We start from the raw sequence: 27272 nt of genomic DNA, 5'->3' as shown, positions 1-27272 counted from the left end.
ATTTTAACACTGCTTTTCATCTTCTGTAATCCTAAAGTCATTTCCAAGGTTCTGCAAGTCCTCAAAGGAGTCAAACACATAAGCATGTGGCTCACTAGTCTATTCCTGAAGCTTTGCCTAAGAAGTTGGCATTTCCATCTTCCACGTCTTTCTGCTGGAACCATGGCTTAGAATTAGGTCCTTGATGATGATAAGCATCTAGAAAGTGACAGATTCCAGGGATATCACTAGGGAAGTTTGGTGGAAGCTCCTCCCTTGATCTTGGAGTAAACACAAAACCAGGACAGTCTTTGAGTAACCTGAAAAAAAAATAAAAAATAAAATGAAAACTTAGTGCAGACTGAAACATTTGGCAATTCATGCAAGAAGACAACAGAAATAATGAATATTACTACAGTAGTCGTATTAGATATAATTGATAAAATGATTCCATGAGGCAAAAGACAGTTCCCCCACACACAAAAAAATTCAGCAACAAATTAAAACCACAGAAAATTCTGCTTACTCATACATTTGACTCATATTAAAGGGAAATTAATTGTACAATACTGGAAATTTATGTGGTAATAAAATTCATAAACATAAAATTACTTAAATTCTAATAATAGCAAACATACATCATTTTAATGTGATTGAAAAGGGTTCCTGTCAGGAAGTGGTAATCCCAGCACTTAGGAGGCAAAGGCAGGAAGATCCCAGTGAGTTCAAGGCCAGCCTGGTCTACAAAGCAAGTTGAAGGACAGTTAGGACTTTTACACAGAGAAACCCTGTCTTGAAAAACAAAAACAAACAAAAACCAAATAAGCAAACAAACAAACAAAAAAAGAAAGAAAAGGGTTTCCTAGGTTAAAAGTGATAAATTATTGTCCATTCATTCATTAACTATACAAATGCAACTGAGAAGAGAACATGGGCAAGAAGTTGTGGAAAAAAGGTAAAATGCTAAAAATGATATGAGAATTACTTTTCGAAATATTAGTGGGTTTTTAAAATTAATTCCGTAAAGGTAGGACTCAAATGAGTTCTTTGGTGGGAAGGGCTTATTGGAGACAGTGCTTCATGTAGCCCAGGTTGGCTTCCAACTCACGATGTACCTCAGGATGACCTTGTGCTTCTGAACCTCCTGACCCTGTCTTCTGAACACTGGGATTAGAGGCAAGCACAACCACTCTTGGTTTATGCAGTTGTGGGGATTCACTCCCTGGTGTCAAGCATGCTAGGCAAGCAGTGTATCAATGGAGGCACGTCTACAGCCCACTAATAAGTTTCAGTGCACATGTTGGAACTCTACTTACTGGTTGTTGTCTGTTTGTATAAAGGAGCATAAACATAAGGGAACAGCAAGAGACTGACTTGGCAATATAGAAGGCTAAATAGTACAATATTCTTGTCATCTTTAGGGATCTGGGATACTTTCTGTTACTTTGGGGTTTCCAATAAAGGGGTTTTTTGGATATGATAAAATTTATAGAATAATAAAAGTCTATAGGCCTAGAATGGCTGTTTATTTTCCGGTTACATAAGGATTAGTGTTACCACAACACAGGAAGTCATTGGCTCAAGTTGCCAACTAGATGAATTGGGACTGAACCTACAGCCTCATTCTAGTTGGTCAGCCCTTTACTACTGAGCTTGGTCTCTTGTCTTCCTTTAACGCATTTTTTTAAAATTATTTATTTACATTTTATGTGTATGAGTGTTTTGGCTGCATGTATAGTACATTGTGTATGTACCTTGTTGCCCCAGGGGCCAGAAGAAGGTGCTGGATCATCTGAAACTGGAGGTAGAAAAGGTAATGTTCTACCTTGTGGGATGTGGGTACTGAATCTGAGTCCTCTCCAAGAGCAGCAACTGCTCCTAACTGCTGAGCTGTCTCTCCAGCCCCCTCCTGTAAGTTTTCATTTTGAGACAGAATTTCATGAGTTTCCCGTCCTTGAACTCTCTGTTCAAACTATCCTTGAACTTGATCTCATCCTGCCTCAGCCTCCCAAGTAGCTGGAATTTCAGGCCTGTGCCAGCGCTCACACTAAGAGCTCCCCTTGATCCTATGTGACACTTGGCCCCTGTGTTAAAATGTCACCATTTGCTGCAGGAATTGTTTAATGTCCTGACAGTTTCCTCTGCTGAACCCCCTTTTGTCCCTGCAGTTCTGAAGCAGATTTACCTCTTGTCCTTAGTTGTCGGGAGTGACCCTCAAACCTTTGGAAACTTCCTGAATTACAGTTACTGCTATTCATTTATTTTTTTATGAACTCTTTGAGTCCCACCTGGTTTGTGTTAATTAGATGACTCAGAGTGGGGCCAGAGTTCCAGAAATATCTTCCAGGTTAGGAGAGGGCTGGGGCAGGGGACTGGATATGGCATTTTATTAACCAAGCCCAAGGATAGCAGGGAATGCAGGCATTAACCTTTAAAAAAGCAGAGCCTCCTGGTTATGACTCCACTCGTGTAGCAAGAGCCAGTAATGCATCCAGACACTGAGGACAAAAACAGGAACCCAGCATTTGGAGCCCAACCAGGCCTTACCCTACCTATGCACTTCTTCATTTGTCAGATCCTGATTCAGGCAACAGTTACTAAATCTGACATCATTCTAGAAGACTAACTTGAAGGAGTCAAAGAAGCCCTCATTTCTGTAGTTAGTTGGCCAAACTAACTAACACTCCTGGGGTGTGGCTGGTGTCTGATATTAATCGGTTTTGTTGAGCACAGACCCTTATAAAATGTTGTAATTATATTAACTCTGGGTAGCTACTGTTGGAACAGTACTGCAGGAAACCAGTTAGTGTCAGAGTGCCCACTGATATATGGAGAAAATTAGCTCACATTTTGAATGAAAAATTGTGGAAGAAGATGCAATATCTGCTGAAAATTAATACCACAATTATCTCCTAAGAGTAGTGAAAGCCTTAAAGGAAGTTGAAGTAAGAATTCTAAAACTTATATCACTTCATTTTCCTGTAAGATTTCCAATGCAAATAAAGCAGGCATGGGGGACAGATAAAAATAACAACTGCATCAAAGTGAAAAACATGAATTTTAGGTTCCTACTGTAATTAGTACCTGTATGTTGTGGGGCTGACGTTGATTTTCCGTGGAACACTGCAGGACTCAAATTTGTTAGCCAGAGTGACATTGTTTCCAAACAGGCAGTAGCGGGGCATTTTTACTCCAACCACTCCAGCAAAAACTGACCCAGAATGCAGTCCAATTCTCATCTGAAAGCAAAATAACAGTGTTCCAGGTCACTGCAAAGTCACTTCCGGCTTGTCAGTATTGTTTGAATGTCTTGTCCAGATGTTTCTAACTACTGTAACTAACTCCAACCCACTCCTCTCTTCCAGTGAGCCATCCTCTAACGCTCATGCAAAGTGACATTGCCAGGGCAGAGTCAGTATTCATACTGGGTAAGTCTGTTCCATTAGGTGTTTGGTTTTTATTTCACCTGTCTTTAACATCTGGAATAAACTTGTTTTCAGGCCTCTCAGGGTCATTGCAGCAGAATAACAAAGAACCTGTGGGCTGCTCTCACAAAGCTGCTGTGACCTTCAAATGAGAGAAAGACATCCTTTCTAGACTCTAGAAGGTAATTCTTGAAACTGTGACAGGGCCACCTGTAGCTCCAGTTTCTCAGAGGCTAAAGCAGGATGATCTACTGAACTCTGGAGCTTGAAGTCAGCTTGGGCAAGATAGACAGGCTCCAATCTCAAAATAAAAAAAAAAAGAGGTACGGGATCTAAAACAAAACGTTTTGCTTTACTATAAATTAAGGCAAACACTAATCTTTTCTTTAAATGACTAGCAACTAAGGAAAAGGATTTGTAAAATTGAAGTGAAAATGATAGGGGATAGAGAAAATTGTAGAGGTCTGGGACCCAGCTTCCTGTAGTTACAATTTATACAGTCTAGCCTGCTCAGGAACCTCAAATCTAGGAAACTTAGGCAATGTTTAAATAGAAGACATAGACGGGACAGAACTTAGAAATTATGAACATCAGAGGAGCCTTTGGATGAAGTATTTTTTCTTTATTTCAAGCCCAAATCTCACTTAGTCCAAGCTGTCCTGGAATGGGCTATATAGCAGAGGGTAGTCTTGAATGTCTGATTCTCTTGCCTCCACCTCCAAATATTGTAATTTGGATGAAATACTTTTAAATGGGCTACTCTAAAAGACCTAGTTCCTTGATGAAGTGAGAGAATGCCCACTTTCTTAACTGGCTGCTACAGCAAGCCTGTTATCAGATGGTAAGGATGTCATTTTATACTCATTACTTTTAGATTCTATATCTAGCTGGTCATTTGAAAAGTTTAATTATCTGTGTGTCCTTTTAAAAAAGTCCAAAGACTTGGTTTCTGAGGTAATGCTTTAATTAAAGGGCTCTGTATGTTTTTAATTTTTAAAAATGTATTTATTATTTGGGTGTGGTGGCTCATACATTTAATCCCAGCACTCCAGAGGTGGAGGCAGAGGCAGAGACAGAGGCAGAGGCAGGTAGATCTCTGTGGTTTGACACATGTCTGATCTACATAGTGAATGCCAGGACAACCAGAGTTGCACAAAGAAATCCTGCTTCAAAAAAAGGAAAATGGTGGGGATGGGAGGTAGTACAACAATGTGTGAGGTCCTCAGACAGCTCTGTAGGGTGGGCTATCTCCTCCCATCATTGACTGCTGAGGACAGACCTCACCAAGACAAGGTTGCCCAGTGTCTTTACATATCTCCTGAGCCATCTTTCCAGCTCAGGTTTTCCTTAGGTTTACTGCTGACTTCAGACATTTGATGACCTAGAATCTTTCAAGATGTCACACCACAAATTCCCCCTCATTTTCAGAACAGAGCATTGGGAGAACGCCTTCTGAAGATATATCTGCTTTCTGTGCTTATGTTTCCCTCTGCTTATTTCTTCATCTCTGAAACGCAGCTGTGGATGGTTCTTAAAGCCAGGATCTTAGCTGTCTGCTGTACCTAGGGTTTTTCGTCTTTAGGAGAATATTGATTTATACACCTAACAATTGCACAATATTAAGTAGGCCATATATGCAACTTTAATAGAGGTATATTAAGGAGTTCATATTCTCTTGGGCACCGTCTCTTGCTTAAATATCTCTGTGCATATGGACGTCTGGATTTTTTTTAAAAGAAAAGTGTACCATAATATTTTATTTTTTATTTCAGAAGCAATATATAACTGTATTCCCCTCACAGATATGGTCAAAGCCTTCCACACAGCTCCCTGTTTCTCCCTTCTCCAGTGCTCAATCTCACATTTATCCCAAATCCAAGAACAAGAGTTCACCTATAAAATAAGATGAACAATATGTTTGAAGAATTCTTTCCATTGGGAAAAGACAGTGAAAGAATGAAAGACAAAGAGAATTTCATCTCTCAGTAACTATTGAAGGGAACTTTATAATAGAAGCCCTCAACTGGAGGATTGTTTTGGTGTTGCCTAGTTCATCTCCTGGGCAGCTAAGCAAGGAGAGGACCTGATGTGGATTTCCCCCTCTTTCCTTCCACTTTTTGACTTTCACTGTGAAGTCCAACCCTGAGTTCTCAATCCATTGTATACTCACCGTTTCCCAAGCCTGAATGGATGAGAATGAGTGAGGAGAGCAGTAAGGAGAAGTAAGTTCATGACTGATACACACATGTGACTATATTAGGGAACAGCAGAGTTAGAAAGAAAAACAAACAAATTGAAACAAAACAAAAATCCACCAGGGCAATAATTTTTACTTTTTCATGATGAAAACAGATGAATTCAAGACTTCAATCCAGACTCTCAGGGAACTTGGCCAGTCTTCAAATGTTGTTCCCCAAATTAAATGAGGCAATGCCTAAATCACACTGTGCAGTCCTTCACACACACTCACGTTTCCCTGTCTGCTAAAAGCACAGTCCACTCAACCCTGTATTGTTCACTATGAGTCTCTAAATCCACAGGACTGAAGGTGAACAGACAATAAGAGACCTATTTACCGTCTCACTTCACAGGTCACTAAGGCTAAGCTGTTATTACCCAGGTAATTATCTTTAAGGAGACCTATAAATAATTCTCCTAGTCTCAAAAATAGGAAACACTACACTGGGACAACTAATGAAAACCCTGCCATTAATCTCTTGATGTGGATCTGACATATAAAAGTAATTTATGTGACAATCTTGGCCTTACTGCTGATAGTCTAGATATTTTTAATATTTATTGTGATGTCATGAACTCTCTTACCAAAATATTAGAAAAAACATTTATTCTCTAAAAATGCAAGTATAGAAGTTAAATCTAACGTCAAATGCTGTGAAGATTTTAAAATACTGCTTCAAGGTATCCCATACCCATGTGCTTCAGATTTGGCTCTGTGCTCCCTCTTTTGAGCAGACAAGTGAGTAATCTGAATAATGGAATGGGTGGAAATGCCTCTGTGTGGTGTGTAAAGATACATCATAAAAGGCCATGAAGTTTCTACCAGTCTTTCACTGGATGTTTGCCACCATGGGAAATGAATGCTTACTCTTAGCCCACCATGCTGGAGCATATAGTGTGTGAGTAGACAATAGAAGTTAATACCATATTTTCTACCATCCTACCCAGCAGGTGGGTAAAACTGCTATATTGGAATGGATCCTCCTCTTCATTCAATACAACCCTAACTTTTCCATACACCCCCATCTACTTGGCTATTCTTAGCGAAAGACCCAAATATAAAACTTAGCAGCATTCTTCCAACTTATTCAAACTCAGGACGTACAAAATCAGTTTACAACAAATGGCTGTGGATTTATATTAGTTTATGTTGGGAAGTGTCTGATACATCAATATATGAATGAGCTGACAGATGAATTGGAAATGGTGTGAAGACACGTGGCTTCTCTTAAGGTTACAGAAGGCCAAGGCTAAATTTGTCTTTACTATAGCTTTACTTTTATGTTTTTCTTCTTTGTTGAAATTGGATACTGAAAGTTGAGTAGATAGAATTCTGTACTATTTTGGGGGTTCATTGCTGAAAAGTCATCAAACAAGGAGTGTTCTATAAGATTAAGTGGTAAATTTACTATAAGACAACTCCTATGATCCACTTGGGTTTTATCTATCAAATCAGCACCTGATATTTTGCTTTCATTTTCTTAGTGCAATATTATATTACTCTGAATATGTCTCATCTAGAATTCTTACAATGTCACATGCCTAGAGAATACTGTTCGCTCCATCCTCAATATTCTTTCCATTTTATATTTTATTAAAACTTTATTATAAAGAACCTGCAAATCAAAACATACCAGGCAGTGAAATTAACCATTCCCAATACATATATCTCAGTGAACCTCTATAGAGTTAGACCAGCCATTCCATATTTTTCTAAGGGGGTATCATCTGCTATTGTTGAAACACAAACATTTCATTTTCTAAACTGTCGGTCACTATCTAGATGGATAAAGCTGGATGGACACTGCACACATACATTGGGCTTTGGCAAAGAAGTCCAGCTTTCCATGGATACTGTGTCCCTTATGTTTCCAATTTTGAGCACTGTTGTGGGAGCTTTGTGACTGTCTATGGCATGCTCAGTAGAGAATCCATTTACCAGTCTCATATCATGGAACAATAGTGATGCAGGAATTTCCATCTTGCTGTTTCAGTTTCTAGCAAGTGTAAGTTTGTCTTTCAGTTACCAGCATAAGAAGCAACTTTCTGTGCAGGATAGTTTTCTGCCACAGCTACAGTGTTGTAGGTCTAACATGTGATTCCAAACCATAGGTAAAGCACGGGTTTGCTATGGGTCTTTAGGAGATGATTTTGACAAACGAACTTGCAAATGGCATTTTCACTCATCTCAATTATCTTGTAAGGCTATGTAACAGCCTATGGTATTTTTTTCCTCTCACCTAAACAAATTTGAGAAGACTTTCCTCTTTAAAACTAAACCCTGGTCAATGCACCAGGTTTTTTTGACAACAAAGTAATATGCAGCTTGTCATTGTCTTACCTTGATGGGTTCTCCGTGGGGAGACATGACCTCATTGGAGAGCTCCATCATCTTCAGGGCCATCAGTGCTATCTGGACAGCATGAGTGTCACTCTCTCTGTGCAATCCCCCTGCCACACAGTATGCATCACCAATGGTCTCCACCTAAATATAATATAATTTGTCCATTACAAATAAGAGCTTGGAAGGAGCCAGCACAGCAGAATCATACAGCAGAAACCTGAGTGCTCTGGCCCTGTGGACAAGTGGGACAGTGTCAGAAGTAACTTTTCATTACATAAAATGTACAAGGTGCTGACCCCTGCCCAGAGAGGAGTGAACTGAAAGATTGCATGGTTTGTGAATACACTATCATATGGCTCTAGTGTAGACTTGCTAATAATCACACTCTGTCTTTCCTAAAAAAACAAAAAAACAAAAAATCAAACAAAAAAAAAAACCAAAAAAACCAAGCAAGCAACAGCAAAAGCTATTTATATAAATTGGCTTTTATACAACAAATGGATTTGTTCTTTAGATTTCATTTTTATTCATTATCATGTGTGCATGCGTAAGCCATATGTGAGTGGGTGCCTTCAGATGCCAGAAGAGGGTATTGGATTCCCTGGAGCTGGAGTTTCGTGCAGTTGTGAGATACCCTATGTAGATGCTCAGAAATAAACTCATGTTCTCTGGAAGAAAAGGAATAGAACCCTTGATAGCTGAGGCATTTCTTCAACTCATAGTTTGAATTTCTAGTAAATTTTGATAGTGAAATCAACTTCCCATCATAAAACTACATTTCACATGAACTTACCCTCCACTAGTAATGTCATATGAATGCAATAAAAACGTATGATGTGAAATCGAGACACCAGGAGTCATAAAAGCAAAAGAGATAGAGCTTTGCTTAAGTATTTCTTTGAATTTCAGCAATTATTAAGGGCACTCATGTATATCAACCACAAAGGATGGGTAGAAACCAAACTGCCAAGATGGGGAATAAAAACAATAGTGCTCACAAGGCTATTGGATAAGAAGCTGTTGTTTAAATTTGAACTATGCTTAGTATCATTATCATTGTCCTTTCCACAAGCAACTTTATCTGTTTGTCTGTGAGTAGCTACAGAGAGCTAAGTATTAGCTTATCAATTTAAATAAATATATAATCCTTCTATTCCCACTGCTTGGACTTGCCCTGTCCTTACATCTGCTACTCTCATCTACAGAGCCCATTATGGATTATAAAAGTAAGAAGAGAGCAAAGGGAAGGAAGGACAAACAAGAACTACTTCAAGTAATTTCCATTGTCAATGGAAAAGCTACAGTACTTGAGATGCCTCTAGAGTTGCTCTGAACTTGTCTTTGCTATAGTATGACTATTTTCTCATTGTACCTCTTTCTCATGCCACTGAAGTTCCATTATTACTCAACTATAATAAGCACAGTCCCTCTTATTCTTCATTTACCTAGAACAAACAGAAAATACCTGTTTGCTTATCGTTAATGTCCTTAAAACATTACCTTATTAGAAAAAAATCTGTTTTAAGCCTTGTGGAGAGCTATGATCTTTTGGCATCTTTAGTTCTTCTACTTTTGAATCAGTTGTTTCTTCCAAAAAATTCCATCAACTGGAATTTTATATATAGCCATACCATCTTCTCCACTACACTAGAATGTAAAGACTCTGAGTATGTCCATTGCATTAATTGCATCACCTACACCCAGTAATGCATGAACAAGCAACAATACCTTGCTTTTTCTTACTCAGAAACAAGGAGCAATACTTGTTCCTTATAGGTGTTCATGAGGAACACTCATCTTAATGCAAACCCTATCATAGTGTTCCAACACAACAGTTAGGAAGAATATTACTCTCTGCTTGTACTTTCAGGTGCCTATTTTCTCTTCTGTCATCACATTTTATGCCTCCTAGAATAGTTAGGCATCCAACACATGAGACACAAAGTGGACATTTGTTAGCTCTCCTCAGCTCCCCACATGTGACCTTATCTCAGACTGGGACAACAGTATTTATTGTCTACTCATGAAAGCAAATGCTGGATAATAAACAATAGTATGCTAAGCTAATAAAGGAATGAAAAATAATACTCAAAATATTGAAATGCAAGAAGAAAACAAAATCACATAATTATCTCCTGTAATAAAAGCAGTTGACTATTCTTTAGAGTCATTTTCACTTACAGGTCATGCTATGACCATTTTATGCATAAAAGCCAGTATCAGAAGTTAATTACCACTTTTTGTGTTGTTAGTTAGTGGAGGTCCCATGGACCCTTTTGTTAGCATTCAGGCATCTATACTGGCCTGTACTTGAGGTTCTGACAAGATATGCATGCCTTCAGCTGCAGCCACTAAGAGCACCACCTGTGCACATTCACTATGTTCCCTTTTAAAAGGGCCCTGCCTACCTCCCATGTTTCTCTTTCTCTCCCTCTCTCGCTTTTCTTCTCTGCCTGTCTCCCTGTCTCTCCTTCTCTCTGTGTCTCTGTCTCTGCTCTCTCCACCTCTCTCTTCCTATTCAAGAGTTCAGTCTCCCATCTCTCTTCCCACCATTTCCCATTCACTTTCCCCCAAAAATACCCTCCACCCAAGCTCTGTTGTGTGGCATTTTTCTCTTGTGCACCACTTTTTAAAATTACAACACCCTTAAAAATACAATCTATCACCAATGCTGTGGATTACTCTCCAGAACTTGGCAATAATCTCTTATTGCTGAAGACATTACATATTTGGGACATATAAAATAGAGCAATTTAACTGATACTCAACTGGAAATTTTAACCCTAATGGCTCACTTTCATAGTGCTAGTGCTAGAGGGTTGTCCGAAGGCTATTTGAGAGGAAAAGTAATAATCTAACCCAACTGTGAACACTATGAGCTACACTAATGACATGCCTGGCAAGATATGGCCACCGATGGCATGAATGTTAAGGCAGTAACCAATCCTGTGAAGACATTTTATTTAAAGCGTATTCCACAAGATGGAACCTGTACTTAATACTGTAAAGGAAACCAGAAACTGGTGGCTAGAGAGGTCATGGACTGTGTGTGAAAAACTACTGTTATACTGTTAAATAGATGTAGCATCAAAATCATTTGTAATGATATATTACTATACCCACAAATCAGTACATCTCTGTACTCACCAGAGAATCTTGTTCTTGCAATAGATGAAAATTAACATTGAGACTCACAACTGGTCAATGTGTAGAGAAAAACAAACTTGGGAATGCTCGGCCCCAAAATGTGATGTCTATATCATATCTCTCCCCTCAAGGTTTGGGATCAACTTGGAAAAGGTGACAGAAGCATTATTAAAACAGAGGTAGAAGATGACTTCAAGGAAACTGATTTACACACACAGCAGAGCAGACGCCCATATGAACTCGTAGTGATTGCAACAGCATGCACAAGTCCTGTGAAAACTGCCCACACAAAATCCCAGCATGGAGGAAGGGGGTAGGAATGGAGTTTCAGCTCCAGCTGAAAAGGAGGTTTTGGCATTTGATTGCTGCTGGGAGGGAAAAAGTCAGTTTTATTCAATTATTTGACACGAGTATATTAAGCACACTCCATGGCAAGCCCTATTTCCAGGAGTAGTTGGCCAACATAAACTAGACTTGGCAAGCTTTAACTAAGAGACAGAGAACATGAAGTTGGGTAGACATGTAGGAGGGGTTCAGGGAGGGAAATGAATATGATCAAAATATAATGTACGAAACTCTTAAAATGTTTTAAAAATAGACCCTTCATAAGCTATTTTCAGCTATTTCCCAGCAGAATCAGAGATGGGGGGAAAGGTGGAAATGAGGGCTCTGGGAGCAGTGATTAGTGGTGTGCTGTCTGGCTTCTCTGAAGCCAGTTAGTCAAGGAACTTTGTGGATGCCTGTCCTCCTTCTTGGAGGGGATATAGTTCAGAAACCCTCGATAGAGCCATTTCAACTAAAAGCAGGGGATGACAAGTACATTTGCAGCACTCACAGAAGTCTGTGTGATGGAAAAAGATGTGCTTCTCTCAGTTCTGAGTGAGGGAGCCATTCTCCATGGAGAACACAACTAGAAATCAACAGTGAATCCCACAAGAGGCCATCAAATGTAACTGAAGCAATGCCAATTATCTTATCTGTAATTATACAAGTTTCTCTTCCCCACCCTACCCCCAGGAAAATCACAACTCCCTGGGAGAGTTCATGTTAGGAATTTCACAAGATGCCGCTAGTATCTCCTCAGAAACAAGGCTGGGTCTATGTATTCCCATAAACAATATTTGCTTTTTCCCAGTAGTTTATTTCTTTTGTGTTGGGCTGAACTCTGGAGTTACCAACCTCTGGGACAAGCTAAACAGATGACTTGAGTCAGACACAGATGAATGTCATTCTTACTGCCACTGTCTAAAACGAGGCAAAAGAATTTAAACCACTAAAACCTTTTCATCGGACAAAACAGGCAGAACTTGAAATTTCATTTTTCTCCCCTTCTATAATATTTCTTTTCAAGAATGGCATATTTGGCATTCAGGACCTAATAGTGTTCTTGGGTCTCCATATCTAGGGAGACACCTAAGTGGTTCCTGACACCTCATCAAGAATCCCAGAACCTGAGCCAAAACACATAGCATCTACAAAATTTTCATGACAGTTCTGTTCACAAAGGATGTGGGACATGGTACATTATCCATGGTTGTGAGTGCTGGGCAGGACTATTGCTTTGGCTGTTTCACAATCGTGAAATCACTTGCCCTGTTCCTAAAGCAAGAAAAGTAGAGGACAGAATCTGTCTCTTTAATTTGAGTTTATCTGCCTTTGATGAAGATGCACTAAGTAGCTGACTTTGATATGCTAACTGCCTATGAAAAGTATCAAGTAAACTGCATTGAATTAAACTATTTTAGGACAATTTGTATAAACCTTTTGTTCCTTTATTTTTAAAGAAACAAAGGCTAAAGTTTCCCTCTCTGAGTCATACCTGTAATTAGCTCTCGTTTAATTCAGTTTCCACAGTTAAGTGGCTGGTCCATGGATGGCTAATGCTGAGCTTTTCACCATGAGAATCATCCATTCAGCCTAATCTCTCTCCACTCCATGCTCATTTTTAGAAGACAATGTGGCAAACATCTCCGGAACAATTAGTTCTTATTGAACTATTTCTGGCTGGAGAACACTCATCTAATTAATGCACTATACCTGACCTGAAGATACAGCCTGTGTGACCCAAATGCATAGAACTATTCATCAGCATTGCGGTTCACTCAGGTGCTAGGCACTGTGCCTTTTCAAGGTGACTTCCTCCAGCTAAACCCTCTTTGTCCCACTTCTCCTACCTTGTAGACATCCAGCTCTCCACACTGCTGGTCAAATCGAGTGTAGAGAGCGTTGAGCATGGTGATGACCTGCAGGGGTGAACACTGAGAGCAGATGGCAGTGAACCCTACAATATCTGAGAAGAGCATGGTGACATTACTGAACTTCTTGGCTTGCACAATTTGTCCTTGCCACAGCTGCTGAGCAACCTCAGAGGGAAAGATTGAGCAAAGAAGATCCACTGTCTTCTTCTTCTCCTCCTCCAGGGCTTGGTGGGCATGCTCCAGGGTGGCCTTCAGCTTCCCCAGCCTCTTCTTGAGGCCATCTTGAGCCCTTGCCTGTTCTCCTATCAAGACAACATCCCTCAGGGCATTATGAATTGGGATGTCAGACAGGTAGAGGCCTCGTCCTGTGAAATCTTCCAATCTGTCCACACAGGGTGATCCCAAGAACAAGATGGCATTGGATTCAACAATGTAGATCATTTGGCCTTTGAGATCCATGACCTGAAAAGCAAAGGAGAAGCAATTACAGTGTGTGAGTCAAATTCCCCAAACCATTTGGAAACAAGAGAGGGAGTAGATACCAGCATAATTTGTTTGGTTTCCAATTTGCTACAGAAGAACGATATGATTTTTAGCCAGTTCCAGTTTTCTGTCAGCTCTGAAATTCATGCAGGCATTTGAAGAATATATCAGGTATACTATAAAATCATTATGAGCAGCTATGAGCAATGAGAAAACCATCTTGCTCTGAGACCCTGTGGAACAGCACACTGGAGCTGTTGTTGCTGGATTCTTCTGATATTCTTAAGCAGTTAATCTGAAGTTATAGTTCTCATATAATGTGGTGGCTATTAAGACCCTGCCCTTCCCCTCATTCTCTTTCTCATTACAGATTTTTTTGGTCTTCTATTTTAGCAAGCATCTCTTCTCTACTGCCATGAGTTACTTGTTCCATCTGGCAAGCACTGAAGCTAAAATGTCTCTAAATATGTATCTGAACATTTCTTTCTTTTCTGTCTCGATATAGATAAAGAAACATTTTTGGGGAGTGATTATTTCTACAGGGATTTCAGCCTAAGATATCTTACAAGACCTATGGCCATGCCTGTGTTTCAATTTTGCCTTCGTCTCTTAACAAAGGCTATTCTCCCAAAGGTGAAGAAAAATATAATCCAACCTATAGTTACAATGTACTGAGGGGGCCTTGCAAGAGATAGGGATTCAAGAGTGTCCACACAATTTACTTGTATACATATAGACAAGTACACATAAGGATGTTTACACCGTATCAGAGCCCAAGAAACCAAGTGTACATCAGTGAGAGACTGGAAAAATAAAATCACACATAATCATATAGTACAATAATCCATAGATTCCAAAACATAGAGATAAACCAATGTCTAACAATAGGGATGGATGACCAAATTCTGTCCTCCAGTGACAAAAGTAGTTGTAGAGGTTTGCTATTACTGCCATAAGCAAGTACACATATATGGCTTCTCTTATATTTTGATGTAGTGAACATTATTTTCATTTTTGTCATTATAAAAGAACTAATGTGTGTGTGTGTGTGTGTGTGTGTGTGTGTGTGTGTGTGTGTGTGTGTGTGTGTGTGTGTTTTCATTTTGAGGAACAGCCAGTGTGTCTGGGAGGTAGTGTTCCTAAGGCCACTCCTTATCTATGTGTGTGATGTCTCCAGGCAGTTAGTAGACTTTTGTTCCTGAGATTAAATGATTGTTCTTTACCTTGAGAGCATGCCCTCCCTCACACACACATTGGATAGCAATTAATCAAGCTACTTATTTATCCAGGTATTTATGGACTGATTAAAATTCATTTACTCATATCTTTCATCACGAAGCTTTGTTCTTACAAAACAGTATTTTTATTACTCAAACCAAGTGAGCTACTTGATAGCAACCATACATAAATTTTCATATGAATACTTCTAACTTGGTTGTAAAGTTCTCGGTTGTGATTTTATATTTGTTTGTTTACTTCTCCTTAAATGTCTCTACCTTTGTTTTCATATGCATGTGTAGGTGTGTATGTGAGGGCACACACATGTCCCAGCACATCTAGAGGTCTAGGGACAACTTGTAGGAGTTGTGCTTTCCTCCCACTCTATAGTTACAGAACTCATATTCAGGTTTGGTGGCAAGCAGCTTTACCCATGAGCCATCTCACCCCACGCCTTGTTTTGAGATAGGGTGTCATTTACATTGAACTAGCCTTGAATTGTATATAAAATCAAAGATGACCATGAACTCCTCAGCATCTACCTCCTGAATGATGAGATTAGAAGCATGTGATATAAACCAGTCCAGTTTTATCGAATGCTTGAGATCAAACCTCAGGCCTCCCTGCAGGTCAGGCAAGAGCTCTACAGATGAGAGTTACACACCCACACCATCACTGCTATTTAAGGAGGCAAACTGCAGTCAATAAAGATTTGTAATGAGTGAAGTAGACAAGAAAATGAACATAGGAAGAAATTTACTTGCTAAAATTACTTTAGAATTTCAGACAGATGTGTTACCAAAATGGCATGTGCTCATTTGTTTTGTGGTTTGTTTCCCTTAAATATTAAACAGCTTGTTCTATTTTGAATAAAATATTGCATTTTCCTTACCCTTGATGATTTCTTCACAGAGTTATCCCATCTCCTCACTCGTATGACAAACTGCATATTCAGCATTGTCATGATGCCACTAAATGTCTGGTTGATTTTGGGAGTCAGAATTTCAAAGAATTCTTCAAAGTTCGGCTTCCCTTGGAAGTCCCTCTTGTTCACCAGCCTTCTGATGCCATTACCCAGCTGCAGGATGGCCAGGTCTCGGTCGAGCATGAAGTGGAATGGGAAGGTCTTGCAGAAGAGTGAAACGGGGATCACAAGCGAGGACTGGGGCTTGCCTGGGGACAGAGAAGGCTTGGTGCTCTTGACTTGGACAGAGTAGAGCAAATAGGGCTGGTTCACAAATTCCGTGCAGTCACTTCTGAAGCAGGGAGGCATCAGAGACACCTCCACGTGGCTTTCGTACAATATGCGAGCAGCCGCTTTAATGATACCGGGGAGAAGCAGGGCTGTGGTTCTCTTGGGGAAGAAGTAGTAAACATTTAGGAAGTCGTGGTCCTTGTCCAGGCATAAGATGGAGGCATCTTCCAGCCTCCCCCTCTTCTCTGCCTCTTGGCAGTGGCTGCTCTGCTTCAGGAGCGTGCTGAAGCTGTTGAGAAAGTCCTTCAGTGTGCCGCCCACCACGCCCAGGATGTGTTCATCTTCCTCATAACAGATCTTGAACAGCTCCTCACCCAGAGAGTCTTTGAGCGCCTCCACGGGGACTCCTGCAAGCACACAACATGGTAAGCTCTCAGGTGTGTTAGCTTAGAACTCAGAACCCTTGGCTGCTGCTACCAAACACAACTGCCCTTGATTTGTGGTTAACTTCTTTTACTATCTTAGTAGTTCCAACTCAAATCAAATGTTCGCACTCAACTTATCAACATCAATAAGATTTCAGAATTCTGGTAACTCTGATTAACCTTATCTTCAAACTTTGTTTTAAACCAAGAATGACTAAGTGAGTAGAATGCACCAATTTTATCTCTCTTCACTATTAAACAACTAGAGCTCCGGGGCAAAGTCCATTTCAGATGAAGCTTATCTGTCTTCTTGAAGCTCCAGAGAGGCTGGAACAGTGTACGAGTCACATGTGAAATTACTTTAAAACATGAACTGTTATGTCTGGAGATGATTTCAGGATGGTTTGTAATTTGATGTTCCCTAAGTGAATATGTGCATGAATTGTATTATTCACAGTTAGCATCTTCTTCTCAGGCTTCTTTCTTATCTTCATACACTGGGCACCGTATTTTTAATTATTTCTTTCATTTTTGAGATAATAATATAATTGCATCACTTCCCCCTCCCTTTCCTCCCCTCCAAATCCTCCCATATACCCTGCCTTGTTCTCTTTCTAATTCATAACCTCTTATTTGCATTAATTGTTGTTGCATACACATCTGTATGCAACAAATATATATATATATATATATATATATATATATATATATATCAACATTAACAGTTCAGTCTGTATAATGTTATTCAAATGCATGTTTCCAGGGCTGATCATTTGGTACTGGATGATGAATTGGTGTGCTCTTCTCCCAGGAAGACTATTTCTACACTGAGGATTCCTCAGTTGCCTGCAGTTCTTTGTGGAGGGTTGAGGCCTTGTGGACTTTTGTCCATCCAGTTTGACAGGCCCATTGGTGATGCCCTTATTTAGCTCATGTTTGGGCAGTCATTTTGGTGAGTCTTTATGTGTGCTGCTTCTTATATTACTAGGAGATACAATCTTACAGCAGACTCCCTAGTCCTTTGGCTCTTCCGATCTTTCTGCCCCCTCTTCTACAATGCTCCCTTAGCTTTAGATATGGGAATGTTTTGTAGATGTCTCCATTGGCACTGGACTCCACAACTGTACATTTTGATTGGTTGTGGTATTTTGCAATTCGTTTCCATCTGTTGCACAGAAGTTTCATCCATTTTTCTCTTGTAAAGTAGGATATAGCGCTACTCTCTTTGAGGAATATTGTGACCTATTGTGGGAACTATTTAGAACAGTGTCTATCTCCCAAGAATGACTCAGTATAAAGTAGCCCTTGCTAACATTATATTTGTAAAAGCAGTGCTTTTGTAAGCCTGTAACCTTCTGGATTTTCACACCCATATTCTGAAAGGGCTCTCCGGCAGTCACTCATTTATCTTTTGTCTGGAGCTAATTATTAATGTGGGAACTCTGCCAGACTATTTTCCCATGATGACTTCCAACCATTTACAATACTCTTTAATTTGCCTTGTTAAGCAGAATTTTTGTATACAAATGAGGGAGGCATAGTTTAAGACCAAAGCCTGTGCATCAGCTTCCCACAGAGTCTTATCTACTTCTCAGTAAATAAACACTATAGAAAGAGGAAATGTTTCAGGACACAAAAAAATATAGTATAGGAAGGGTTACTCTGCATTAACACACACAGAGTTCAAAGACTTAATGCTGGGAGTCACTAAGAAATAAACACACATATGTTGAGAGAAATATTAGTTATTCTGGAATGTGATATGCTTCCTAATTTCATATGATTAAACAATTTTATTTATTACCTGATGCAATTGCTTGTTCTGCAATTATTTTTTCAAGGTCTTCTTTTTCTGAAGATTTCCTGGAAGTAATTAAGTTTTTTAAATTATAAACTGATAAATGAATGATGGAAATTCAGGTTATATACAACATATAGATAACAATGTGAGATAATTATCTTTCAGAAGCAAATTTGACTTGCTATATACAAAGCAAGCAGTGACCTGAACAACTCAAAACACTGTTGGGAAAACCCCAAAGTATACATAGTAGGGAGTGTCTCATAGTTTCTCATGGAGCACATTTGTCTCTGTGGTTCACTTTACACAGGCCATTGAGAAAGAGAATTTATAGTGGCACATAACCAGGAGTGGGCAAGCCAAGGTTAAATGACAGAGGAACTGCTTTGTATATGGGGAGGGCTTGGGTTCCACCCCTAGCACCAAAACAAAGAAAGAAACATATGCTAATAAGTTCTCAAGGGATCAATCATCTAACCAAGAAAAAAAATCTGCCCATAATGGATTTCCCTGTTGATTCCGAAGCTAAAACATAAAATAGAGGAATTCTTGCTACTAAGATTAGGAGTCTTTATAATTATCTCTGACATTATTTCTCCAATTTTTATACCTGGTCATATAAACAAACTAATTACAGATCTGTTTGTTTCATCAATCATTGCATTATACACAAAGGAAGCTTAAAACAATGATAGCACATATGGACATCAATAGGAGGCTGAGATAATTTCAACTGGGCAACTTTTTTGTTTTTGTTTTTGTTTTTTAATGGCATTTACTTATCTTATTTACCAGATTATTTGCTATAAAGGTATGGTTTTCCTTTGGACTTTAGGTTCTTTTTCTATATATCTGGGTTTTCTTGTGTGTTTTGTTTTTGTAGATGCTAAAATCAGCATCTTTTGCTTTTTTCTGTAGTTCCTAAGATAATTACATTTGTGACATTTTAGTATTTAAGAATAACCCTTTCTGCATGATCTTCGATGCTCAGCAATATGTAACATCATTGTCTTCATGTGTCAAATAGACAACTTTGTAAGATAAGTTTGCCTAGTTGTTTTTTGAAAACTTCTCGTTATAGCGACTGATTATGGCCAAATTTGCCAAACTATTCAATTACTGTAAGAGCATTTAAAAATCTCTTGAATTGCAAGGTTCAACTTGCCATTAGCTGAGCCAAGTTTAAATGCAGTCATATTTCTCTATTTTAAACAACCTTTTTATAAAATATGGTATAACTTAAGAAGTTTTAGAGGGCAAAATTTTCAAGAAGTAAAATGACCCAGAGCACCACCTTGTTTCCTAGAAATTGATGCTTTTAAGTGTGTAAAGTACTAGGTGGAAATATTTTATCTAAATGGACCAAGGGTCATAATATAACCTTGTACTGAATTTGGATGTGGAAACCCATAAACCCTTTGTTGGTTAATCCACTACCATACCAAATACTTATTTTCCTTCATTTTCTTCATTTAAGCAGATTTTTTTCCCTAAATATGAGTGAGCCACCTCAGTCTAATACATTTTCTGACCCGCATGCTGTCAGATAAGAGCAGAGCATAGTGTTGTCATTCCAAACAGCATACAGTGACCTCTAAACTAAATATCACTTGCTTTAGCAAACACAGCAGACAGAAAGACTTATGAGTGGCCAGGAAACCCATTCATTTCTCTCTCTCTCTCTCTCTCTCTCTCTCTCTCTCTCTCTCTCTCTCTCTCTCTCTCACACACACACACACACACACACACACACACACACACACCAGTTATCAGTTCATCCACATCTAGTAAGAGAAGAGAGAGGGGACCTGCATCAAGAGAGGTCCCAGTGACTATAGTAGATAAGAACTGGGAACTGGCCTCTGTCCCTCCATTGAAGGACAGTGCCCTGCTAAATACATTATCTGTGTTTTGTTTGTAAGTCCCAGGAATAAGCTGCATGAAACAGGGTTGAGATGTGTTCATCTGCTGGCAGACCAAGGATAACATAAACAGTAATGTGAGGCACCACCAAGCCAATGAGGGACAGAAACACTCAGAGGATGCCCAAGAATTAAGGGAGAGTGGAGGGTGCCAGAGCCACTCTACACACCAGCAGGCAGGAGGGAAAATCGGATGGCACCAACCAGGTCATCATCATGGATAAAACATAGACATTCTTTTTCCTTAAGAATAGATTTCCAGCCGGGCGTTGGTAGCGCACACCTTTAATCCCAGCACTCGGGAGGCAGAGGCAGGTGGATCTCTGAGTTTGAGGCCAGCCTGGACTCCAGAGCGAGTGCCAGGATAGGCTCCAGAGCTACACAGAGAAACCCTGTCTTGAAAAACCAAGAAAAAAAAGAATAGATTTCCAAATGAAATGATTGCTGTGGGCTTTTGTATAGGGTGCACCGCAGCAAATAGATCTCCATCCAGCAGCAGGGACGTTTCAGAGCACAAAAGCCTGAGAATAAATCTCAAGCAAGCTGGCTGCCAAGGACTTGTGCAGACAGCCCTAGTAGCACAGCAAGATTGACCTGCCTGGCTATCTTATCAGCTTGCCTGGGAATTGTGGGTAGAGGCAGAGGCGCCTCTGGGATGCTTGTCAGGTCTGTCCTATAAACAAAGCTTCTGTCAGACACAGATTCACACTCCCCTGGGCGGTTCATGACTCTCTCTTGCCTCAACCGAGCTGCCTGCCTGAAGTCTGACTGCAGCTACTCAGCCGGAAAATCCAGCCCAGGCAATCCATAAGCAGATTGCATGCTTATGGGGAGAGGTACATGGGGGTGTTTGAAGATTGCACCCACTGTGGTATTGGCTTGCAAAACTCCAATCTTTACTCTGCAAGTTCGCACTCACTATTTATTCTATTATTCATAAATTAAATACCGAGAACCGGGATAGTCAGTTTCTCCATCAGAAGCACATGTGACCATCTTTATGAATAATAAATAAATAATGATACAAACCAGGTTTTTTCAAAACACACAGGCCAACTTTCCATTTCTCATGATCCTTTCTTGAAAAGTAAGTTATTTATTTGCATTTATTTCCAAATTTATAGTTGCTAGCACGCTTAGTTCAGTTTTGGCTATATAATAAAAATCCAGCACAAGTCAATATATTCACAATGATTGATTATTTTTAACAGTATCTTTGTGATGGGGGTTCATATAACTAAAGTGGTATAACTTACCTGTCTTCTTTAATTTTATGTTTTGCCAGTGTTCTCTGAAGTGCAAGGTTCAGCCGCTCAAACTGGAAATAAAAAGAAAGAATTGCAGCAGTTTCTTAAGGTTTCTCTGAAGGGAATGGTAACTTTTACTTGATAGTGAGTATGGTGCATTTGATTTGTTGGGAATCGAGACTTCTTTCCCAAGTGTTTTTCAATCCTGGGAAGAATCATGAGCTCAGAATACTTTGTGTTTGGCTGCCAGGGGGTCCCTGGGCTTCACCCTTGGAATCTCACAGAGAGTCAAGTTTAGACTGACCCCAAACAGAAAATGTCATCTGGTAATGTCAGGTCTTCTGCAGTGCACGAGAATCCATACCACCTCTTCCTCTGGGCCAAGAAGTCTTCCCGGACACACATACAGCCAATATTTCATCTGCAGAGCTCATGCTGCTCCCTTCCTACATGATGTCCCCCTCACAGCTCACCAAGGACTACAGTGGCCTTCCCCACATAGTCCACTCAGATTTCAGAATTCTTCTCGGAAAAACCTGCAGTTATCTCTGCTTCCTTCTTAACCCTCAAATTAATCTGTCACCAGAATTGGTTATTTCAAGTGTCATGGCCCTATCTTATCTATACTGATTTCCATGTTTCGAAGTAATAACCATCACCAAATATTGGTACTTTTATTCCCTTTTATTGATTTCTGAGTCTTTATGAGTTCTTTCTTTTTTGGTGAGACATACATAAGTAATGCCCCCATAAGCATTTTTGGATCTCTTTTAATGTATCTTGATTTCTGCTTTATAAACAAAAAGGGAACCATTGGTGAGAAATGTTCATTTTTGTATCTTATATGAAAATTGCATATGTCTATGCATGATCATTGACTCTTATTTTCAGTTTGCACAGAGGAAAGTCAAGAACTTTCTGGATATGATCCAAGCTGGGAAATTCCTTTTGCCTTAATCTATTTATATCTCTCTTCATAGAGTTTCCACTAGTCACAGAAGGCAATGTTGAAAAAAAAAACAGAAAGAAAGAACGAAAGAAAGAAAGAAAGAAAGAGTAGCCAGAGCTTTTACAAAAGGACATGGCATTTTAAACATGTAAATCTAGCTTAGAAAAATACATATAAAATTATTCAAACAAATGTAATCACTAAAAAGAAGTTCAAATTGAATTTAAATTTATAGGATAAAGCACATTTTTTGATGGTTTGGGAATAGAGAATGGGGACACATCTGTGACAGGATGGAGAAAAACATGTAGATGTGCCAAAAGGTAGACTATGAGTATGTCCTGTTGACTCGGTGACAGCAAAGAGCCCGAAAGATAACAGATGTGTGATAAGTTCAGGAAGGAATAGGACAGCATATTTCCCAATAGTCTTACACATCAGGGAAGGAGAAAGACCCCATGCAACTCATGAGAGTAGTAAAGGGCATTCTAATTAGATGCCTGGGAAATTCATTTTCTCAAGAGCCTTCCACTCAGCAGTTATTCTACATCACAAGCTATCAACACCAGTTGATACAAATCCAAGAAACTATGATCTCCTGAGATTTCTCCCTTCCAAAGAAGATATTCATGGGAGGAACAGATCAAGGGGAAAATGGGGTACTGCCTCTCCTCTGTGTTTTTCTTTCAGTGTTGCTACTCATGTTTTCTCTTATCATCTATCTTACCTAGTGGAGTAGAAGCCCAGAAAGGGCAAGAAAAATCCATTTTGCTCATCTCTATTGGCTCCTGTCAGAAACTGTTGATGGATTATGAGGAAAGAAAGAATATCTAATAGTCCTTTCAATGGGGAATTTGTCCTTTTTCCTGTGTGGTACTATGGTAGACATCTTTCTCTTGCTCTCCAGTTACACTCTTCAGCCATTTTTAAAGCCCCTTCTTCGTGTTTCTATTCCTTTGTATGGTCTCCAGAAGTGCCTCGGTTGAGTCCTCTGCCTAACATGCATGGCATAGTAAATTGGGGGAGGAGTAAAGATGATCCTTTTTTCCAGCACCACAAGGTATGGTGGAACAGATGCTTCTTCAGACTTCCCACTTGAATCAAATTTGTTTTCCTTAAAAAGGAAGTATTGAAGTTTTAGGGAAGCCTGAGAATATCATTGTAGTGACCTTCTGCAGGATTCTAATTTTGTCTGATAATGGAGTTGTACTTGGTGGCTTCTAGAGAAGAAGCCACCTAGAAGGCCAGACAAGACCAGAGGCTGACATTACCACCATCCATCACTCAGGAGAGGTTGCTATGGTGATCTATAAAATGGCCTTGACCCCATAGTTATAGCAATGGAATAAAACAAAACAGTGATAACTAAGTCTATTTTTATGGTATAGAAGCTGCTAATACTCCTTAGCTACAGAAATTGAGAGAGGGATAGGGAGTCCTCCCCTCCCTAGGATTCCAGTCATTTTTTCCTGCTGTCCCGAAAATGTGCATGATCCTTTTGGATGCAGGAGTCTACAAGAAGTAGAAGACTAATTAAAGAAGACACTTTATTCCAGCTTTGTGAAGTCATCATTCACCTTGTGTTTAGACTCTTAGATGATGTAGCTGGTTTTGGACTACCTATAGTTTTGTAAGCATTCTTAATAAGCTTATCAATTCACAAAGCTGTACTTGGATTGAATACTAACATTTATTCACTGTCACCCTGCCCTCTCTGGGGTAATTAGAGCTGTTTTTACATTTCCCTTGGAAAAATCAGGGAACATTCATTGTTGTTATGAAAATATGTAGGTTCAAATAAAACAGACAGTTTTTTTCTAGGCAAAGTGTTTCTGACAAGGGCTGGTGCACGGAGTCTTTCTTCATGCTGTATTTCTCTTGATTTCTTAATCTAGACCCTGAGGTGATCCATGTGTATATGTGTGGAAGGGTGTTTGCACACAAGTTCTACCTGTGTGTACAAGTGGACTCCAATGATCAAACATGGGTATCGTTCCTAGGATTTTGATTTGTTTTCACATTAAAACAAGATGTCTCACTGGGGTTTGCCAATTAAGCTTGTCTGGCCTGCAGTAAATCCCTACTCCACCTTTCTAGTGCTGGGATTACAAGTGTATGTCACCATGCCAGTGTTTACACATGAGTTCTGAGCATTAAGCTCGGGCTCTCCTGCGTGCACACAAAGCACTTTGCCCACTGAGCTGTCTTCCTGGAAGCCTCTTCAGTTTTTAAAGCTTTCTAAACCAATAATGTTTCAGTTCATAAGGTTATATTATAATGTTATGAATTATTAATAAGATGAAGAGTTCTCCATCACCACTTACATCTTTCACTTTGAACAAATGATCTAACTTCGTGTACCTTAGTTGTTGTTTTCCAAGTAGAAATGGTAATTTTTCACTAAGTGATCATGGAAGCCCCTATAAATTCAAACATTTCAGTTTATTTTTTTAAAATGAGAGTTCCTATTAATAAATTGCTAAGGCTAATGGGTTTTCATTCTTACCACCCCCCCATGAAAACATAATTGGAGAGTTAAATCTGATTATCTAAAATAAGAACAACTATGTCAAATCAAAAAACAAAACAAAAACAACTCATGAAAAGCACTCTATAAAAAGACCAAGCAGATATTTGGACAATTGATAAAGTAGAGTAGACTGATGAATGCCTATTTCAGACATACTCAACCTTGGGACATTTGATACCATAAAGCAAATGATCTTAACTGTGGAAGAATGCCAATGAATAGTGTCAAAGGGATTCCTTCCCACAAGAATTTCCTTTCGTTTGCAGTAGTCTTCCTGCTTCTTCCAGATTGTGAAAAGGCTCATGTGGCTGGCTACTCCTCCAAGAGATGAGGATAGAAAAAAGAAAGTTATCAGCATAGAAAAGATCTCAGAGACTCCCAGAATTTCTGGCCAGCCAATTGCTCAAGGTATTTCCAATATCAAAGTTATTTGTCAGAGCCTGGCAATCCGGTTGCTCCTTTAATACATAGACAGCAAAGCAAAGTAACACAAAGAATCAAAAGAATGTGACATCAGGCAGAAGGAAATCTCAAGTCATCAACCCCAGGGAAAAGACAAGGAACTCAGAAAAATAATCTTGAGGAGGTTTAATAACTTGTAAGAGAATGTTGACAATCAAAAACAAGAAAACTATCCATCAGCAAAATGAGGTATCAACAGAAATCACTGAAGAAAAGTATTGAGCTTCATCCATCTGCCACCCTATACTTCACTCGGTCCTTGGATAAAGCCTCCCATAATACAATGCAAGTCACTTCTACAAGAAGGGCTATGTCTTCTAGTTTTAGCAAAGCTGGGTACCTGATGACTGTGATTGGGAAAAAATTTAAATATTTGCATTTCAAAAGTGAGGAAGGTGTAACTCTAAATAAATAAGATCCTTAAAATAAATGACTTCAAGTTTCTGCTAAGTCTGCTTTACCTTTCCTTGGAGCTTCACATCTGGTCTCCCGTTCCTTGGGCACCACCACCACCCCAGCCCAGGCCTGTGCTGTTAAAGCAGCATTGCTCTCCCAGTCCACTTCTCCAGTATTTCTGGGGCAACAGTGGATGATGATTTCATTCACTGTGCAGTAACACTCAGAGATAGGTGTGATTCAGCTCCATTTTACAGATAAAGGAAGCTGAGATCGAGGTGATGAAGCAAAGACTAGATGTTTGCAGGGTCTAATGATTTTTTTTAAAGGAAAGTGTTGACTCTCATAAGAGGCCTGCCTCTTGCTGAATGGATTAGGAGTGAATGGGAGTGGGGGATAGATGGGATGTAGGGGGATGGGATGGGAAGACCAGAGAGAGGGAAAACTGTGGTTAGTACGCAAAATAAATGAAAAAAAAATTTAAAAAGAAAGGAATTTAAGATATGTGCCTTTTGAAGACAACCCACAATTTGGAATATGGGTATTTAAAAAGACACTTTCCATATGTTTCAAGGAAATTCTGTTTATCATGTCCTTAAAAGTGAGAAACCCATTTCTAAATATTTTCTTTTGAAAACCTTTTCTTTTCCAATTCTCAAATGCCATTATCCTTGTTAAAGGGAGAGTACTCACCTCTGGGAAGATGAGCTTGCAAATACTTTCTGCCAGAGTGTGAAGGTAGACTCTGTTGCGACTTGTCTTTCTCTGGGGAAGGTTCCCTTGTGCATTCTTCTCAGGAATGTCCTGGCAGATGGGCAGAGTGGCCTGGCAGCCCTCAGAGCCTCCTGACACCTCCTCTGATGGTTCTTTAGGAACCTGACCAGGGGCCAGTAAGGAGAAAGGGCACTCCCCGGTGATCTTGAGATCCTTGAACTTCCTGCAGAACATGGTGTTCCCAGGATTCTTCTGAGGTTTCCTGCTGACTAGCTGGTGTTGATATGGGCTGCTGCTGATACTCCTCTTAGTGACTCAAGGACACTGGTGACCAGACATCTATGGGCAACAGGAAGTCAGAACAGAACAAGGAGAGAGGTGACTTTACATGCAGCTGAAAGCTAGGTGCATAAAGGGAAAGAGTGTGTAATCAAGGGAGGAGAAATTGCCAACAAAGTATTCATTGAAGATAAGCATGTCAGGAAGAACTTGAATATGTACACATAGTTGCCTGGAGTATATTGAAAATCTTTAAAACAAAATCTCATTTTCTATAAATGTCCTTACCTCAAACAATAGATTTCCACCTTTGCAATCCA

General features: G+C 39.5%; 1 protein-coding gene across 3 annotated transcripts; it reads right to left on the bottom strand.

Moving 5' to 3' along the window:
* Positions 1–94: 94 nt before the first annotated feature.
* On the bottom strand, positions 95–26907 carry Gucy1a1 (guanylate cyclase 1 soluble subunit alpha 1). 3 transcript variants are annotated; one of them, XM_035451983.1, is made up of 8 exons: positions 26653–26907; positions 21632–21693; positions 18457–18515; positions 15925–16634; positions 13308–13793; positions 7984–8127; positions 3064–3218; positions 95–299 (listed from the first exon to the last, which is right to left on the bottom strand). In XM_035451983.1, the coding sequence occupies exons 1-8, from the start codon at positions 26905–26907 to the stop codon at positions 95–97; spliced, it is 2076 nt and encodes a 691-aa protein (XP_035307874.1). The 3 variants fall into 3 exon arrangements, with proteins under 3 accessions (XP_035307874.1, XP_035307876.1, XP_035307875.1); XM_035451985.1 differs by having other exon boundaries at positions 15925–16127; XM_035451984.1 differs by lacking the exon at positions 3064–3218 and having other exon boundaries at positions 228–299.
* Positions 26908–27272: the final 365 nt, after the last annotated feature.

The sequence above is a fragment of the Cricetulus griseus genome (genome assembly GCF_003668045.3).
Source record: "Cricetulus griseus strain 17A/GY chromosome 1 unlocalized genomic scaffold, alternate assembly CriGri-PICRH-1.0 chr1_0, whole genome shotgun sequence".
Lineage (NCBI taxonomy): Eukaryota > Metazoa > Chordata > Mammalia > Rodentia > Cricetidae > Cricetulus > Cricetulus griseus.
This window is presented reverse-complemented; position numbering and strand designations above follow the sequence as displayed.

Bases quoted from the DNA above. Each gene is read 5' to 3' on its own strand.
- Gucy1a1 (XM_035451983.1), bottom strand. From the start codon at position 26,907: ATGTTCTGCAGGAAGTTCAAGGATCTCAAGATCACCGGGGAGTGCCCT. The intron at 13,794-15,924 runs GTAAGGAAAATG...TTTGCTTTTCAG, and splicing joins CTGTGAAGAAATCATCAAGG to GTCATGGATCTCAAAGGCCA. The intron at 300-3,063 runs GTACTAATTACA...TTTTTTTTTCAG, and splicing joins GTCAGCCCCACAACATACAG to GTTACTCAAAGACTGTCCTG.